General features: G+C 37.3%; 1 protein-coding gene across 6 annotated transcripts in view; it reads right to left on the bottom strand.

The window, feature by feature from the left end:
• The window catches only part of ODAD2 (outer dynein arm docking complex subunit 2), a 266,790-nt gene that overhangs the window by 212,226 nt on the left and 37,347 nt on the right, over positions 1–17,217 (bottom strand). For all 6 annotated transcript variants that reach the window (XR_002785889.2, XM_064284958.1, XM_023548827.2 and 3 more), the window contains 2 exons: positions 7,632–7,825; positions 2,123–2,218 (listed from right to left, as the gene is read on the bottom strand). Coding sequence is in view for 5 of the 6 variants with exons in the window: in XM_064284958.1 (XP_064141028.1) it covers positions 2,123–2,218; positions 7,632–7,825 (290 nt within the window). In the remaining variant the exon portion in view is untranslated. The remainder of the gene's footprint in view (positions 1–2,122; positions 2,219–7,631; positions 7,826–17,217) is intronic.

Consider the following 17,217-nt stretch of genomic DNA (forward strand, 5'->3'; position numbering starts at 1 on the left):
GAATCTCTTGTGCATCACTCATGGGAATGTAAAATGATACAGCCACTCTGGAAAACAGGTTGGAAGTCTCTTAAAAACTAAACACACACTTACCATATGTGTCAGCACTTTGACATTTATCCAAGAGAAACGAAAACTTACATCTACACAAAAACCTGTATATAATTTTTCGTAACAGCTTGATTTGTAATAGCCCCAAACTGGAAACATCTAAAATTTCCCTCAGTAGGTGAATGGTTAAATAAACTGTGGAGCATCCACACCATGGAATACTGCTCAGCAATAAAAAAGGAACAAACTCATAATATATCCAACAACTTGGATAAGATCTTGAGCTCATTATGCTGAGTGAAAAAAGTTAATTTGAAAAGGTCATATACTATATGATGCTGTTTACGTAACATCCTCAAAATAACAAAACTACAGACATGGAAAACAGATCAGTGGCTGTCAGAGATTAGGGACGGTGGAGGGGAGGAAGGTGAGTGTGATTATAAAGGAGTAACATGAGGAGGGAAACCCCAGTGGCCTAGTGCTTAAGTGCTACGGCTGCTAACCAAAAGGTCGGCAGTTGGAACCCACCAGGTGCTCCCTGGAAACCCTATGGGGCAGCTCTACTCTGTCCTATAGGGTCGCTATGAGTCAGAACTGACTCAACGGCAGCGGGTTTGGTTTTTGGTTTTGGAACATAAGGAAACTCTTTGTGGTGAAGAAACTGTTCCGTATCTTGATTGCCATGGTGGTTACATATATTCACACATGTGGTAATGACACAGCTCTACACATACACATTGTGCCAGTGTCAATATCCCGATTTTGTACTATAGTCATGGAAGACGTAATCCTTGGGGGAAGCTTGGTGAAGGGAACATGGAACCTCTCTGTACTATGCTTGCAACATCCTGTGACTCTATAGCTATTTCAAAATAAAAAGGTTTTAAAAAATTAACTGTCAAACAAATTTAATACTTTATTACGTACATTTAGCATACATTTAGTAGAGCATCTTAAAGTTTGGCTTTTCGCTTAGTGTTGTTGTTAGCTGCCATCAAGTCTGCCCCTGATTCATGGCAACCCCATGCACGACAGAATGAAACACTGCCCAGTCCTGCACCATCCCCATGATTGGTTATATGTTAGACTGTTGTGGTCCATAGGGTTTTCAGTGGCTGGTTTTGGGGAAGTAGATTTTTCTCTCTAATCTGTCTTAGTCTGGAAGCTCTGCTGAAATCTGTTCAGCATCATAGTAAGACACAAGCCTCCACAGACAGAGAGATAGTGGTTCTGCTTGAGGTATATGGCCATGAATCGAACCAGGGTCTCCCACATGGAAGGCAAGAATTTTAGCCACTGAACCACCAACAAACCTTTATAATGTGAAATTTCTGATGTTTTCTCCCACAACCCCTCTGAAACTCTCAAATAAAAGTGGCTGATGCTTTTCCCTCAAATACTTTGCTTTTGTCGTCACACTGAAATCAGGTAAGAAGTCTATCAGTTGACCTCATATTAATAGTTCATTGTTTTAATTAGAGATAAAATATCACTTTAGAATCGCCACAGTCATCAGTGATCAGGAAAGTCAGGGTCAGACAGATGACATAGCTTTGCAAATGATCAACTAAGAGCCCAGTTTTCCTAACACTTAGTTCACTGCTCCTTGCATTAAAAACATTCTTTTTTATAAACTACCCTTACCTATGGCTGCTGAGTCAATTCCGACTCACAGTGACCCTACAGAACAGAGTAGAACTGCCCCATAGGGTTCCCAAGGCTGTAATCTTTATGGAGGCAGGTTGCCACATCTTTCTCCCATGGAGCAGCTGGTGGGTTCAAACTAACCTTTTGGTTAGCAGCTGAGGCTCAACCACTGCACCACCAGGGTTCCTCATAGTTAACTAATACCAGTAAATTCTTGTATTTCAAGTAACTCTGAATTAGGATACTTTGTAAATATGTTTAAAGAAATCCAATGTCATTACTTTTTTTTTTTTTTTTACTAACATTCCTAATAACTTGGAACCCTGATGTAATCATTAAGAACACCTTTAATTAGTGGGGCTAACTAGTCGAGTGTATAAGAGGTGGCTTTCAAGAACTGGTTATGTTATTAGAAACATACCGAGCTAATTGCATTCTTCCAGGTGCCACAGATGGTCTTCCCTTTTCAAGTCTTGCATGTTTTTCCTCTTGGGTGTCTCTTCCTAAACTTTTGCGGCTAAAAAAATATTAATTTGATTCATTACTGTGATGGACTGAATTGTGTCTGCCCCAAAGATATGCTGAAGTCCTAATCTGTACCTGTGACCTTGTTTGGAAATAAGGCTTCATTGTTGTTATCAGTTAAATTAAATGAGGTCACACCAGAGTAGGGTAGGTCCCGATCCTAATAAATGATGAGTGATGTTTTATTAAAGGGGATAACAGACACAGAACCAGAGTCGCACACACGGAGAAGACAGACAACACTTGAGGATTCGTATCCAAGCCAGAAGCTGAAAAAGACAAGGAAGGGTCTTCCCCTAGAGCTGAATGTCACGGATTGAATTGTGTCCCCCAAAAATGTGTGTCCATGTGCTTAGGCCATGATTCCCAGAATTGTGTGATTGTCCTCCATTTTGTGATTGTAATTTTATGTTAAAGAGGATTAGGTGGGATTGTAACACCCTTACTAAGGTCACATCCCTGATGCAGTGTAAAGGGAGTTTCCCTGGGGTGTGGCCTGCACCACCTTTTATTTTACAAGAGATTAAAGGAAAGGGAAACAAGCAGAGAGTGGGGACCTCACACCACCATGAAAGAAGCACCAGGAGCAGAGGGCGTCCCTTAGGCCTGGGGTTCCTGCATGGAGAAGCTTCAAGTCCTGGGGAAGATTGACAAGTAAGACCTTCTTTCAGAGCCAACAGAGAGAGAAAGCCTTCCCCTGGAGCTAATGCCCTGAATTTGGACTTCTAGCCTACTAGACTGTGAGAAAATAAATTTCTCTTTGCTAAAACCATCCACTTGTGGTATTTCTGTTATGGCAGCACTAGATGACTAAGACACTGACAGAGAGGGAGCCCTGCTGATTGATGCCCTAAATCCAAACTCAGCTTCCAGAACTGTGAGGCTGTTTTTTTAAAGCCACTCACTTTGTTGTATTTTGTTACAGACACTAAGACAATTAGTTTGTGCTAATGACTATAAAATGAAAGATGGAAAGGTATACAAATATTTCATCATTTTCATGTACCAAATGATGTTTTCCTGACATGGAGAATGGCTGAGTTAGAAATTTAATTAAAACAAACCAGTTAGGTTTTAGTTGTGGAAGGTACAATTTTAAAAGCTTTAAAGCACTCTTAACATATAAAGGAACAATCTTCAGGTTGGGTCTAGGATCTCCCTGTTGGGTAATTATGTGCTTGTTTTTGCCTTGTAGGTGCAATTGTTCCTATATGGTTTTTCTAGATCAGCAGTTTTCAAATCTCTCACACAAAACTGGTAAAAATGGGAGCCTGGCACTGGCACACACCACTAGCATGAGGATCCGGCCTCCAGCCAGTGACCGTTCTGTCCAAGTGAATCACCTCTCACTGCAACCACAGGCTGTTGGAGGAGTTTCCGCTGGAATGAATGGGGCAGCCCCAGTTTCCTCTGTCACCAGAGTTCGAGGCTTCAACTTCCTCTCCAACTATGACAATGAGTTCCCACCTCATCTCTGACATGTAGAGATTCCCCTTTTGCACTTCAAGCATAGCAATGTATTTAACATATTCGAGAAATACTTTGTTCAGAACTTCTTCATATTAGGAACAGGTCTTCACAGACTGCCATCATTTCTCCAAGTCCTTCACCCTGTGCCTTCGACTCCTATTCCAGGTGCTTAAACCAGTTGCCGTTGAGTCAAATCTGACTCATGGTGACCCCATGTGTTTCAGAGTACAACTGGGCTCCACATGGTTTTCATTGGCTGATATTTTGGAAGTAGATTACAAGGGCTTTCTTCCTAGGTGCCTCTAGGTGGAATTGAACCTCCAACCTTTTGGTTAGCTGCCAAATGATATTAACTGCTTAACTCCTCCAGGCACTTACTACCCTAGATTAGAGTTGCCTATTATCTTCCCTACCAAACATTACAGCAGGATTTGTATCTGATTTTCTAGGTATTCCCAAGCTTAACCTAGAACCCGATAGCACATAATGAGTTCCCATTAAACACTTGTTAAATAAATTCATAATTCGAAACAAAAAAAAGCACATGAAAAAGCAGTATTTTAAAAGTCACATCCTTGTTACTCCAGTTGCCCATACATTTTGTTGTTTTCAGACTCACACTTTTGAATGCTGTCACAAAGGTCAAACACCCCAAAATCAATGAGAATGAAAGCAGCAAGAGTCTATCCCATTTCCACAGGATTCCTTCCTTCTGACAGCTCTTTGGGTTTGTTTCCAACACATAATCACCCTGTGGTTCTCAAAATCCATACAGTAAGGGCCCCACATAACCAGCCAGGAGTCAGTGCTCAACCAAATCGTGTGACAACATGTTATAGTTAGGTGCCACCCAGTTGGTTCTGACTCTTAGTGACCCTATGTACAACAGAACAAAACATTGCCTGATCCTGCACCATCCTCATGATCATTGCAATGTTTGGGCCCATTGTTGTTGTCACTGTGTCAATTCATCTCCTTGACAGTCTACCTCTTTTTCACTGACCCTCTACTTTACCAAGTATGATGTCCTTCTCCAGGGACTTCTCCCTCTAAATAACATTCCAAAGTGCACGAAAAGAAGTCCCACCATCCCTGCTTCTAAGAGTAATGGCTGTACTTCTTCCAAGACAGATTTGTCCATTCTTCTGGCAGTCCATGGTATATTTAATATTCTTTGCCAACACCACAATTCAAAGGCATCAATTCTTTTTTCGGTCTTCCTTATTCATTGTCCAGCTTTAGCACACTATGAAAAAAATTTTTTTTTTTTTTTTACTATGAGGAGACTGAAAATACCATGACTTGGGTCAGGTGCACCTTAGTCCTCAAAGTGACATCTTTGCTTTTTAACACTTCAAAGAGGTCTTTTGCAGCAGATTAGCCCAATGCAATACACTGTTTGATTTCTTGACTGCTGCTTCCATGGACATTGATTATCAATCCGAGCAAAACGAAATCCTTGACAACTTCAATCTTTTCTTCATTTATCATGATGTTGTTTATTAGTCCAGTGTGAGGATTTTTGCTTTCTTTATGTTGAGGTATAATCCATAATGAAGGGTGTGGTCTTTGACCTTCATCAGTAAGTGCTTCAAGTCCTATTCACTTTCAGCAAGCAAGGTTGTGTCATCGGCATATCACAGGTTGTTAATGAGTCTTTTTCCAATCTTGATGACATGCCCTTCAACATACAGTCCAGCTTCTCAGATCATCTGTTCAGCATACAGATTGACTAAGTATGGTGAAAGGATACAACCCTGACACACACCTTTCCTAACTTTAAACCAGTTCGAACAACTACTTCTTGGTCTATGTACAGATTCTACATGAGCACAATTAAGTGTTCTGGGATGCCCATTCTTCACAATGTTATCCATAATTTGCTATGATCCACACAGTCAAATGCCTTTGCATAGTCAATAAAACACAGGCAAGTATCTTTCTCGTACTCTACTTTCAACCAAGATCCATCCGACATTAGCAATGATATCCTTCTTTCCATGTCCTCTTCTGAATCCAGCTTGAATTTCTGGAAGTTCCCTGTCAATGTACCGCTGCAACGTTTTTGAACTACCTTCAGCAAAACTTTACTTCCGTGTGATATTAATGATATTGTTCCATAATTTTTGTACCCTGTTGGATGCCTTCCTTTGGAATGGGCATGAATATGGATCTTTTCCAGTCAGTTGGCCAGATAGCTGTATTCCAAATTTCTTGGCATACATGAGTAAGCACTTCCAGTGTTGCATCCATTTGTCGAAACATCTTAATTGGTATTCCATCAATTCCTTCAGCCTTATTTTTTTGCCAGTGCCTTCAGGGCAGCTTGGACTTCTTTCTTCAGTTTCATCAGTTCTTGATCATATGCTACCTCCTGAAATGGCTGAACGTCAACCAGTTCTTTTTGGTACAGTGGTTTTGTGTATTCCTTATATCTTCTTTTGATGCTTTCTGCATCATTCAACATTTTGTCCGTAGAATCCTTCAATATTACAATTCAAGGGTTGAATTATTTCTTCAGTTCTTTCAGCTTGAGAAATGCTAAGCGTGTTCTTCCTTTTTCGTTTTCTAAGCAGCTCTTTGTATATTTCATTACAATACTTTACTTTGTCTTGCTGAGCCCCCGAAACCATCTATCAGCTCTTTTAGACTCCAGACTAAGACAGACTAGGAAGAAGGACCTGGCAATCTACTTCTTAAAAAATTGGCCAGTAAAAGCCTTAGGAATAACAATGGAACATTGTCTGATATAGTGCTGAAAGACAAGTCCCTCGGGTTGAAAGCACTCAAAATATGACTGTGGTGAAGCTGCCTCCTCAATGTAGATTCAACCTTAATGGTGTTGATGGAGTAAAGCTTTCTGGACCTTTATTTGCTTACGTGGCACAACTCAAAATAAGAAGAAACATCTGCAAAAACCCATTAATAATTGAAAGTGCTCAAAGTATGAATCAAGGAAAATTGGAAATTGTCAAAAAATGAAATGGAACCCTTGAAGATAGATATCCTAGACACCAGTGAGCTGAAATGGACTGGTATTGGTCATTTTGAATTGGACAATCGTATGGTCTGCTATGCTGGAAATGACAAACTGAAGAGGGACGGTGTTGCATTCATTGTCAAAAAGAACATTTCAAGATCTATCCTGAAGTATAACACTGTCAGTGATAGGATAATATCCACATGCCTACAAAGAACAGTTAATATGACTATTATTTCATTTTGTGCCCCAATGATTAATGCCAAAGATGAAGAAACTGAAGATTTTTACCAACTTCTGCAATCTGAAATTGATCAAACATGCAATATTTTTGAGATTCTAGCCCTTTCATACCCCATTCCCCATTGCCACTGAATCAATTCTGACTCACAGTGGCCCTCTAGGACAGAGTAGAATTGCCCCATATGGTTTCCAAGGAGCGGCTGGTGGATTTGAACTGCTACATTTTTTGGTTAGCAGCTGAACTCTTAACCACTGTGCCACCAGGGCTCCAGCCGTTTTGTGGTACTTACTTAAAGTTCTGTTAATAGAAAAGATTCCCTTGAAGAATTCCCTGATCAACTTCATATAACTTTAATAATTCCAAATTCTCTAGCACTTACTTAACCAGGTCCCTACCACTGGTCTTATACTCCCCATGTGATTTATCATCTTTTTCACATGTTGTTGGTCGTGATCAACACATGAAAGTGAATTGTGTTCTTACTTCCCCTTCACAATGCTCCCCACATAAACCCTATTGATGTCAAACCTTTCAGCTTGGAATATAAAGATGGGCAAAAAGGAGTCAACCTGCACTATGGAGGAAAGTGTAAATATATATTCTGTATTTTTTTACTATGAAATAAAATTCTGTAAAAAATTGGGCAAACATATGCTTAATGAGGATTTAACTTAATGTGTGAGAAAACCCATCATGCAAATGCCTACATACTCTTTTAAATCAACAGTGTTCTTCCAATTTAAACTTGGCTCTAATCTCTTGCCAATTGGGTTCCTCCCAAAATTAATTTGGTTCTTCTGCAGTGTAGTCTTTTCTGAGTCAGCTTTAGTGGTTGCTTCTTCCTTCTTAGGTGCCTCATCAGGCTGAAACTTTTCTTTCTGTTGTTCTTCATTGAATGTATTCTCCTTTATAAGAAAAAAAAATAATAATTTTTATAATGATATTATCCCTTCTGAATTATCTTGTTATTCAAACATTAACACTGATGATAAATTTGGAAAGAGAAGTCTTAGATGTGTGTCTGATTTGTGCTGCTTAGTGACACCAAAGTTGAATAAGGGCAACTTCAGGACCATGGCCTGCTTCTATTTGAACTAACAGTAATGTGGCTAATAGCAACGTGATATTCCAAAATTCATACCTCTGCTGCAGCAGACACAGGTACAATAGCAAGGCTGGACCTACTCATACCTCACAGCACTAGACAAAAATTAAAATCAAACTCTATATTGACCAGAACACATCATGTTCAAATTGCTGAAAACCAGGGATAAAGGGAAAATGTTGAAGGCAATTAGAGATAAAAGGCATATATAGAGGAAGAAACAAAAGCATTAAAAGGAACTTCTTGTCAGAAATGATGCAAGCCAGTGGAAAAAGGAGTAATATCTTCAAATTACTAAAAGAAAGAGAAAAAAAAAAAAAAAGCTGTTAACCCAAAATGCTATACCCTGAGCAAAAAGAATTTTTTAATTAAAAATGAAGACAAAATACTTTCCCAGAAGATAAAAAGCTGAGAGAAATGTTACAAGAAATGTTAAAGGAAGTTCTTCAGTCAGAAGGAATATCATATTTGACAGAAACATGGATCTACACAAAAGAATTAAAAAATTGCAAAAATGGTAAAGCTGATAGTAGACATAAAATACTTTTTGTATTATTTTTAATCGTTCTAATATATAATTGACTACCTAAAGCAAAAACAGTAACAATGTTTTGAGGGGTTTCTAACATGTAAAAGTAAACTCTATGTCAATAATAGCACAAAGGATAGAGGAGACACATTGCAAGTATACTTTCATAAGATCCTTCAGCAATTTGTGGAATGGTACTATATTAATTAAGGAAAAACATGACAAATTAGAAATATATAAGTCCTAGAGCAACCACAAAAACTTTTGAAAAGAAGTATAACTGATAAACTACTAGCATAAATAAAATGGAATCATTCTTTAAAAGCTCAATTAATTCAAGAGGGGGCAGAAAAAGAGCAAAGAACACAAGGAAATAACAAATACAAAACAACTAGCAATATGGTAAATTTAAACCCAATTATATCAGTAGTTACTTTAAATGGAAATGCTTTAACACCCTTAATTAAAAGAGAAATTGTCAGATTGGATGAAAAACAGAGACTCAGCTATTTGTGGTCTAAAAGAAACCACTTCATACATATAAAGATATAAATACATTTGGAGAAAAAAGTTGGAGATAGGTATTCCATGTAAACGCTAATCAAAAGAAAATAGGAGTCTCTACATTAAAATCAGCAGGAGCCCTGGTGATGCAGCAGTTAAGAGCTCAGGCTGCTAACCAAAAGGTCACCAGTTCAAATCCACCAGCTGCTCCTTGGAAACCCTATGGGGCAATTCTCCTCCATCCTATAGGTTCGCTACGAGTTGGAATTGAGTCGATGGCAACAGATATATTAAAATCAGATAAAATAGACTTCAAAACAAGGAACACTATCAGGGATAAAGAAGGGCATACACAACGACAAAGAATCACTTAATACATAATCCTAAATGTGTATGCAACAAACAACCGAACTTCAAAATACATGAAGCAAAAACAAATGAACTAAAAGGAAAAGTAGATAAATCAACAAAACTTTTCACTCAACAATCGATAAAATAAGGAGACAAAAATCAATAAGTATATAGAAGACCTGAGCAACACTATCAGTCAACTTGATTTAAGTGGCATATATAGAACACTCCACCCATTAACAGCAGAATACACATTCTTCTCAAACACCCAAAGAATATTCACTGAAATAGACCATATTCTGGGCCATAAAACAAAATTCAACAGATTAAAAGAACTAAAATCATACAAAATATATTTTATTAACACAATGGAATTAAACTAGAAATCAGCAACAGAAAGGTATCTAGAAAATCCCCAAATACCTTGATTGAATGAAAACACAACATATCAAAATCTATGAGACACAGTTTATGCAGTGCTTAGAGACAAATGTACCACATTAAATCTTACAGTAGAAAAGAATCAAGGTCTCAAGTCAATTATCTAAGCTTCCAACTTAAAAAATTAAATAAGAGAAGCAAAGTAAACCCAAAGGAAATATAAATAGAAAGCAGACAAACAATAGAGAAAATCAGTGCATCGATAGCTGCTGCTTTGAAAAGAACAATAAAATAACAATATATCTCTAGCTAGGCTGATCAGAAAAAAAAGAGAAGACATAAGTAACCAATACTAGTAATTAAAGAAGGGTGATCACAGCAGATTCTACAGACAATAAATGATAATAATGGAATGTTTTACTCTATATCAGTAAGTTACATAAGGTAGAAGAAATGTGCAACTTCTTTGAAAAACACAAACTTCCAAAGCTCACGCAAGAAGAAAGAAAAATTCGAGTATTTCTGTATATATTAACGACATTGAATTCTCAATTTAAAAACCTTCCAACAAAGAAAGTTCCAGGTACAGATAGCTTCACTGGCAAATTCTACCAAACACTTAAGAAAGAAATATTACCAATCCTACACAAATAATTCCAGAAAGAAGAAAAGGAATGAATACTTCCCAAGTGGTTTTAAGGACACCTTACCCAGACACCAAAACCAGACAAAGACATGACTACTAACCAATATCCTTCCTGAACACAGACACAAAACGCCTCAGCAAGATGTTATCCAATTGCATCCAGCAATGTATAAACAGGATAAGACATCATGACCAAGACGGTTTATCCTAGAATACACTGTTAGTTTAATACTTGAAAATCAATATAATCACCATATCAACTGAATGAAGAAAAACCATATGATCATCTCAAAAGATGCAGCAAAATCACCACCTTCCAGCAGTAATGAGGCCCCCTCCCATGATTTAAGTGGTGGTCATATGGGAAGCAGTAACAAGGTCCTCTCCCTCTCCCAACCAAAGTACTGCCAGCAGAGGCCTCGTGGGAAGATTGAACTTCTAGCGCTGCCCAGAAGTAATTAGGTTGTCAGTGGAGGCTGGGTGGGAAATCTGGACTTTCAGCCCACCTGGCAATGACAAGGCAGTGCCCCCACGCTCCCATTAGTGAATTGTCAAGAGGTCTGCTAAAACAAAAGATTTAAAGAAAATTCAGGCTTCCATAACATAATGCTAAAAATGTCCAAGACACAATTGAAGATCACTCATCATACCAAGAACTAGGAAGATTACAACTTAAATGAGAAAATGTGATGAACAGATGCTTACATCAAGATGAAACAGATGATAGAACAATCTGATAAGATTTTAGAGCAGCCATCATAAAAATTCTCCAATGGGCAATTACGAACACTTGAAGCAAATGAAGAAATAGAAAGTATCAGCAAAGAAATAGAAGATACAAAGAGAAAACAAATAGAAATTTTGGAACTGAAATTTACACACCAAAATAAAAACTCACTGAACAAACTCAACAGCAGAACGGAGAAGATAGAGAAACGAATTTATGGACTTGAAAATAGAACAATATAAATTACCTGTCATGGAATGAATTGTGTCCCCAAAAAATATGTTTGAGCTTGGTTAGGCCATGATTCCCAGTATTACGTGGTTGTCCTCCATTTTGTGATTGTAATTTTATGTTAAAGAAGATGAGAGTGGGATTGTAACACCCTTACTAAGGTTACATCCCTGATCCAATGTAAAGGGAGTTTCCCTAGAGTGTGGCCTGCACCATGTTTTATCTTACAAGAGATAAAAGGAAAGGGAAACAAGCAGAGAGAGGGGACCTCATACCACCAAGAAAGCAGTGCTGGTAGCAGAGCACATCCTTTGAACCCGGGATTCCTGCACAGAGAAGCTCCTAGTCCAGGGGAAGATTGATGACAAGGACCTTCCTCCAAAGCCAACAGAGAAAGCCTTCTCCTGGGGCTGATGCCCTGAATTTGGACTTCTAGCCTATCATACTGTGAGAAAATAAATTTCTCTTTGTTAAAGCCATCCACTTTTAGTATTTCTGTTATAGCAGCACTAGATGACTAAGACATTACCCAACCTGAAAAACAAAGAGAAAACAGATTGAAAAAATTGAACAGAGCCTCAGGATATACCACAAAAGATCTAACATGTCATCACAGTACAAGAAGGAAAGGAGAAAGGAATGGGACTGAAAAAGTATTCTAAGAAATAATGGCTGAAATTTCCCCAAATGTGGCAAAAGACATAAAGCTAAGATACAAGGAGCTCAGCAAACTCCAAACAGGGCAGACCCAAAGAAATCCGTGACAAGACACAACATAATCCAACTCCAGAAAACTAATAAGGAAAAAACAAATTTCTTTTTTGTTTTTGGCTTTAAAATACAGAAATTTATTTTCTCACAGCTTAGGAGGCTAGAAGTCTGAATTCAGGATGCCAGCTTTAAAAAGGAATGGAAAGCTCTCACTCCATCTGCTCTGAGGGAAAGGCATTGTCTCTTTTCAGCTTCTGTCCCTTGGTTCCTTGGTGATCTTCATGTGCCCTAGCATCTGTCTTGCCCCATCTCTGCTTGCTTCTCTATTCCTAATCTTCTCATTTTATATCTTAACAGTGATTGGCTTAAGAAACACCCTACAGTGATATGACTTCATTAACAAACCCTATTCCCAAATGGGATTTCAGCCATAAGTATAGGGGTTAGAGTTTACAACACACATTTTTTTGGGACTCAATTCAATCCATAACATTCCACCACCTATCTCCCAAAATTCATGTCTTCCCACATGCAAAACTCATTCACCCCATCACACCATCCCAAAAGTCTTAAATCAACTCTAAGTTCAAAATCTCATCTTTTGAATCACCTAAGTCAAATATGGATGAGACTTTGGGTGTATTCCATCCTGAATCAAAATTTCTCTTCATCTGTGAACCTGTAAACGTGTGAACAAGTTGTCTGCTTCCAAAATACAATGGTGGAACAGGCACAAGGGAGACATTTGATTACAAATGAGAGAATTTGGTGGGAAAGAAGGGATAATGGGTACTAGGCAAGTCCAAAACCCAGCAGAACAAATTATATTATCTCTCAAGGCTTGAAAATAATCCTCCGTTCTTGATAAGGAAAATTTTTGAAAGCATCAAAAGACTAGCAATACTTTTCCTGTAAGAAAAACACAATTAAAATAGCAGTGATTTCTCATCAGGAACCATGGAGGCCAACTGGCACAACATTTTTCAAGTGCTGAAGTTAAAGAATTGTCAAACCAGAATACTATATCCAGTAAAAATACTCTTCAAGTATGAAAAGGAAATTGAGACACTACTATATCCTAAAAGAACGGCTAAAGGAAGTTTTTGAAACAGGAAAAATATGATAAAGGAAGAAAACATGGAATATCAGAAAGAAAAGAATAATAGAAAGAGCAAAACAATGGGTAAATACAATATAATTTCCTTCTCTTGAATTTTCTACATGAAATTTGACAGTTGAAGCAAAAAATTACAACATTGTCAAATGTACTTAGCAATGTATGTAGAGGAAATATTTAAAACAATAATAAATCGGGAAGGGTGGAGGATGTAAAGGGAGGCAAGGTGTCTACACTTGACTCAAACTACTAAAATGTCAAACGAATAACTTGTGATAAATTATGTATGCATAATCTAATAATGAGAGCAATCATTAAAACATTTATACAAAAAGATACACTCAAAAATGCCATAGATACATAAAAATGTAGGTCTAAGGAATGTTCAAGTAACCTACAGAAAAGCAACGGAAAAAAAAAAATGAAAAACAGAAGGAACAGACAAAACAAAACTAAAATGCAGACTTAAGCTCCAATACATCAATAATTTTATTAAATGAAGATGATATAAATATACCAATTAAAAGACACGGTGAATTTAAAAAATGACCCAACTATATGCTCTTTACAGAAACTCATGTCAAATATAATAATATAGGTAGTTTAAAGGTAAAATGGTAGAAAAAGATGTATCAGGCAAACAATTAAGAGGAAGCAGGTGTGGCTTTACTAATATCAGAGGAAAAAGAATTCAGAACAAGGAAAATTACCAGGGACAGAAAAGGACACTACATAGTAATAAGAGATCAATCCACCAAAGAAGATATGACCCATTGCCATCAAGTCAATTCTGATTCATAGCAATACTATAGGACAGAGCACAACTGTCCCACAGGGTTTCCAAGGCTGTAAATCTTTACAGAAGCAGACTGCCACATCTTTCTCCTGCAGGGTAGCTGGTGTGTTCGAACCATTGACTTTTTGGTTAGTACCCGAGTGCTCAACCACTGTGCCACCAGGACTAGCAATCCTAAATGCATACACAAGAAACAACAGATCTGTAAAATACGTGAAGCAAAAACATACTAAAAAGAGGAACTAGACCAATCCACAATTATACTTGAATACTTCAACACCCATCACTCAACAACTGATAAAAAAAATTAGCAAGGATGTAGAAGAACTCAACACTATCAGCCAACATGATCTAATCCATAACTACAGAACATGCCAAAACAGCAGAATACAAATTCTGTTCAAACACTCAAAGAACATATAACAAGATAAACCATATCCTGAGTCACAGAATAAACCTTAACAAGTTTAAAAGAATTAAAATTACTCAGAGTTTATTCTCTGATCAAAATAGAATCAAACCAAAAATCAATAACAGAAATGTAATAGGAAAGTCTCCAATCCAAAAACCAAACCCACTGCCATCGAGTCAATTCCAACTCATAGAGGCGTACAGGACAGAGTAGAACTGCCCCACAGAGTTTCCAAGGCTATAAATCTTTATGGACGCAAACTGCCACATCCTTCTCCCGACCAGGGGCTGGTGGGTTCCAACTGCCAACTTTTAGGTTAACAGCTGAACACTTTAACCACTGCCCAACCAGGGCTCCTGAAAAATCTCCAAATACTTGTAAACTAAACAACATACTTCTAAATCATCCATGCATACTTCTAAATAATCCAAGGATCATGAGAAAGTTTCAAAAGAAATTTCAAAAAAATACATTGAACCGAATGAAAATAAAAATGCAAACTATCAAAATTTGTGGTAGGCAGCAAAAGCAGTGATGTGAGGAAAAATTATAGCACTAAGTGCTTACATTAGAAAACAGAAAACGTCTCAAATCAATAACCTAAGCTACCACCTTAAGAAACTAGTATTTTTAAAAAAGCAATGTAAAGCCAAAACAAGCAGAAGGAAGTAAAAATAGATGCATCTACACAAGACGTCAACCATTACGGTGAGAGCAGTAATATGAAGGCTGCCTTATATCTTACCATTGTCCTGCTCCCAGTGAGATGCAGCAGGAGATTAATGCATCCCCTGAATTTCCTTGTTCAAAACACAAACAGCTTCTCTACAGCAGAAAGTAGGTTTAAGAGAATTCTTTTGACGGTGCAAATATTTTTAGTGCATGACTCCTTGTTTTATATACTCTAAGTAAATTACAGCTGCTAACCAAAAGGTCAGCAGTTCAAATCCACCAGGCGTTCCCTGGAAACCCTATGGGGCAATTCTACTCTATCCTATAGGGTCACTATAAGTCGAAATCGACTCGACCACAACAGGTTTGGTTTTTTACAGGTTTAAGTAAATGACTACGCACATCTGAAATCATCACAATTTCTTTGGTACAAGTATGACTATATTAAATTAAATGGATGATAAAATTTTAAAAACTAGAAAAAATAAGAGAAAATGAAACCAAAAACAAGCAGAAGAAAGGAAATATTAAACATCAAAGTGGAATAAAAAAAAGACAGAAAAACCAATAAAACCAAAAGCTGGTGCTTTTAGAAGATTGATAAAATTGATATACCTCTACCCAGATGGATCAAGAAAAATAAAACACAAATGACCAATATCAGGAATGAGAAAGGTAACAAAGCTATAGATTTTACAGACATTAAAAAGTTATTTAAATAATAATATGAACAAATTTATGCCAATAAATTTGACAACTTAGAGAAAATGGACAAATTCCTTATAAGACACAATTTATCAAACCTCACGCAAGCAGGAATAGATAACCTGCATACCAAAAAAAAAAAAAACCCGCTGACGCTGAGTTGATTCCGACTCATAGCGACCCTATAAGACAGAGTAGAACTGCCTCATAGAGTTTCCAAGGAGCACCTGATGGATTCAAACTGCCAACCTTTTGGTTAGCAGCTGTAGCTCTTAACCACTACACCGCCAGGGTTTCTGATAACCTGCATAGGCCTATACTAAAGAAATCGAATTTGTAGCTAAAAATTTTCCTACAAAGAACATTCCAGGCACAGATGTTTACTCTGGTGGATTTTACAAATATTTAAGGCAAAAACAATAGCAATTCTATACAAACTTCCAGAAAACTAACAGGAAAGAAAAGTTCCCAACTCATTCTATAAGGCCATTACTACTCTGATACAAAAGTCAGAGAGATATAAAAAGAAAACTAAACACCAATAATGTTATGAACATAGATATAAAAATTCTTTAAAGTTTTTAGCAAATCAAACCCAACAATATATAAAAAACAATATAATACATCACGAGCAAGTGGGGTTTGTCTCACAAATATAAGGTTGGGTTATCATTAGCAAATCAATGTAATTCACCATATAAACAAACCAAAAAAGAAAAACTATATGATCGTCTCAATAGGTACAAAAAATTCAAAATCCATTTCTAATAAAAATTCTCAGCAAACTAGGAATAGAGAGGAACTTCGTCAACCTTGTAAATGGCGTCTCTGTAAAACTTAGAGTTAACATCGTACTTAAAAATGAGAAACTGAAAGTTCTCTCCTTAAGATCAGTAACAACACCATTTCTATTCAGTTTTGTACTGGAGGTTCTAGCCAGTGCACTAAGAAGAGAAAAAGGAAATGAAAGACATTGAGTTTGGAAAGGAAGAAGTAAAATGATCTTTATTCACAGACAATATGATCATCTACCTATATAGAAAACTCTCTGGAATCCACAAACAAGCTATTAGAATTAGTAAGTTAATTTAGCAAGGTTTCAGGATATAAAATCAATACACAGATTCAACTATAACAAGGACCAATTTTGGCAAAGGGAAGGACAACAAACAATTCAGGGGAGGTCAGCATAACCAGACCAAAGCAAAAGCAAAGAAGTTTCCTGGACATCTACAAACACTTTGAGGGACAGAGTAGCTGGGGCTGGGGCCTGGGGACCACAGTTTCAGAGGACATCTAGGTCAAATGGCATAACATAGTTTACTAAGAAAATGTTCTACATCCTACTTTGGTGAGTGGCGTCTGGGGTCTTACCAGTGGCCATCTAGGATACATCAACTGGTCCCATCC

This window comes from Loxodonta africana, chromosome 4 (genome assembly GCF_030014295.1).
Source record: "Loxodonta africana isolate mLoxAfr1 chromosome 4, mLoxAfr1.hap2, whole genome shotgun sequence".
Classification (NCBI taxonomy): domain Eukaryota; kingdom Metazoa; phylum Chordata; class Mammalia; order Proboscidea; family Elephantidae; genus Loxodonta; species Loxodonta africana.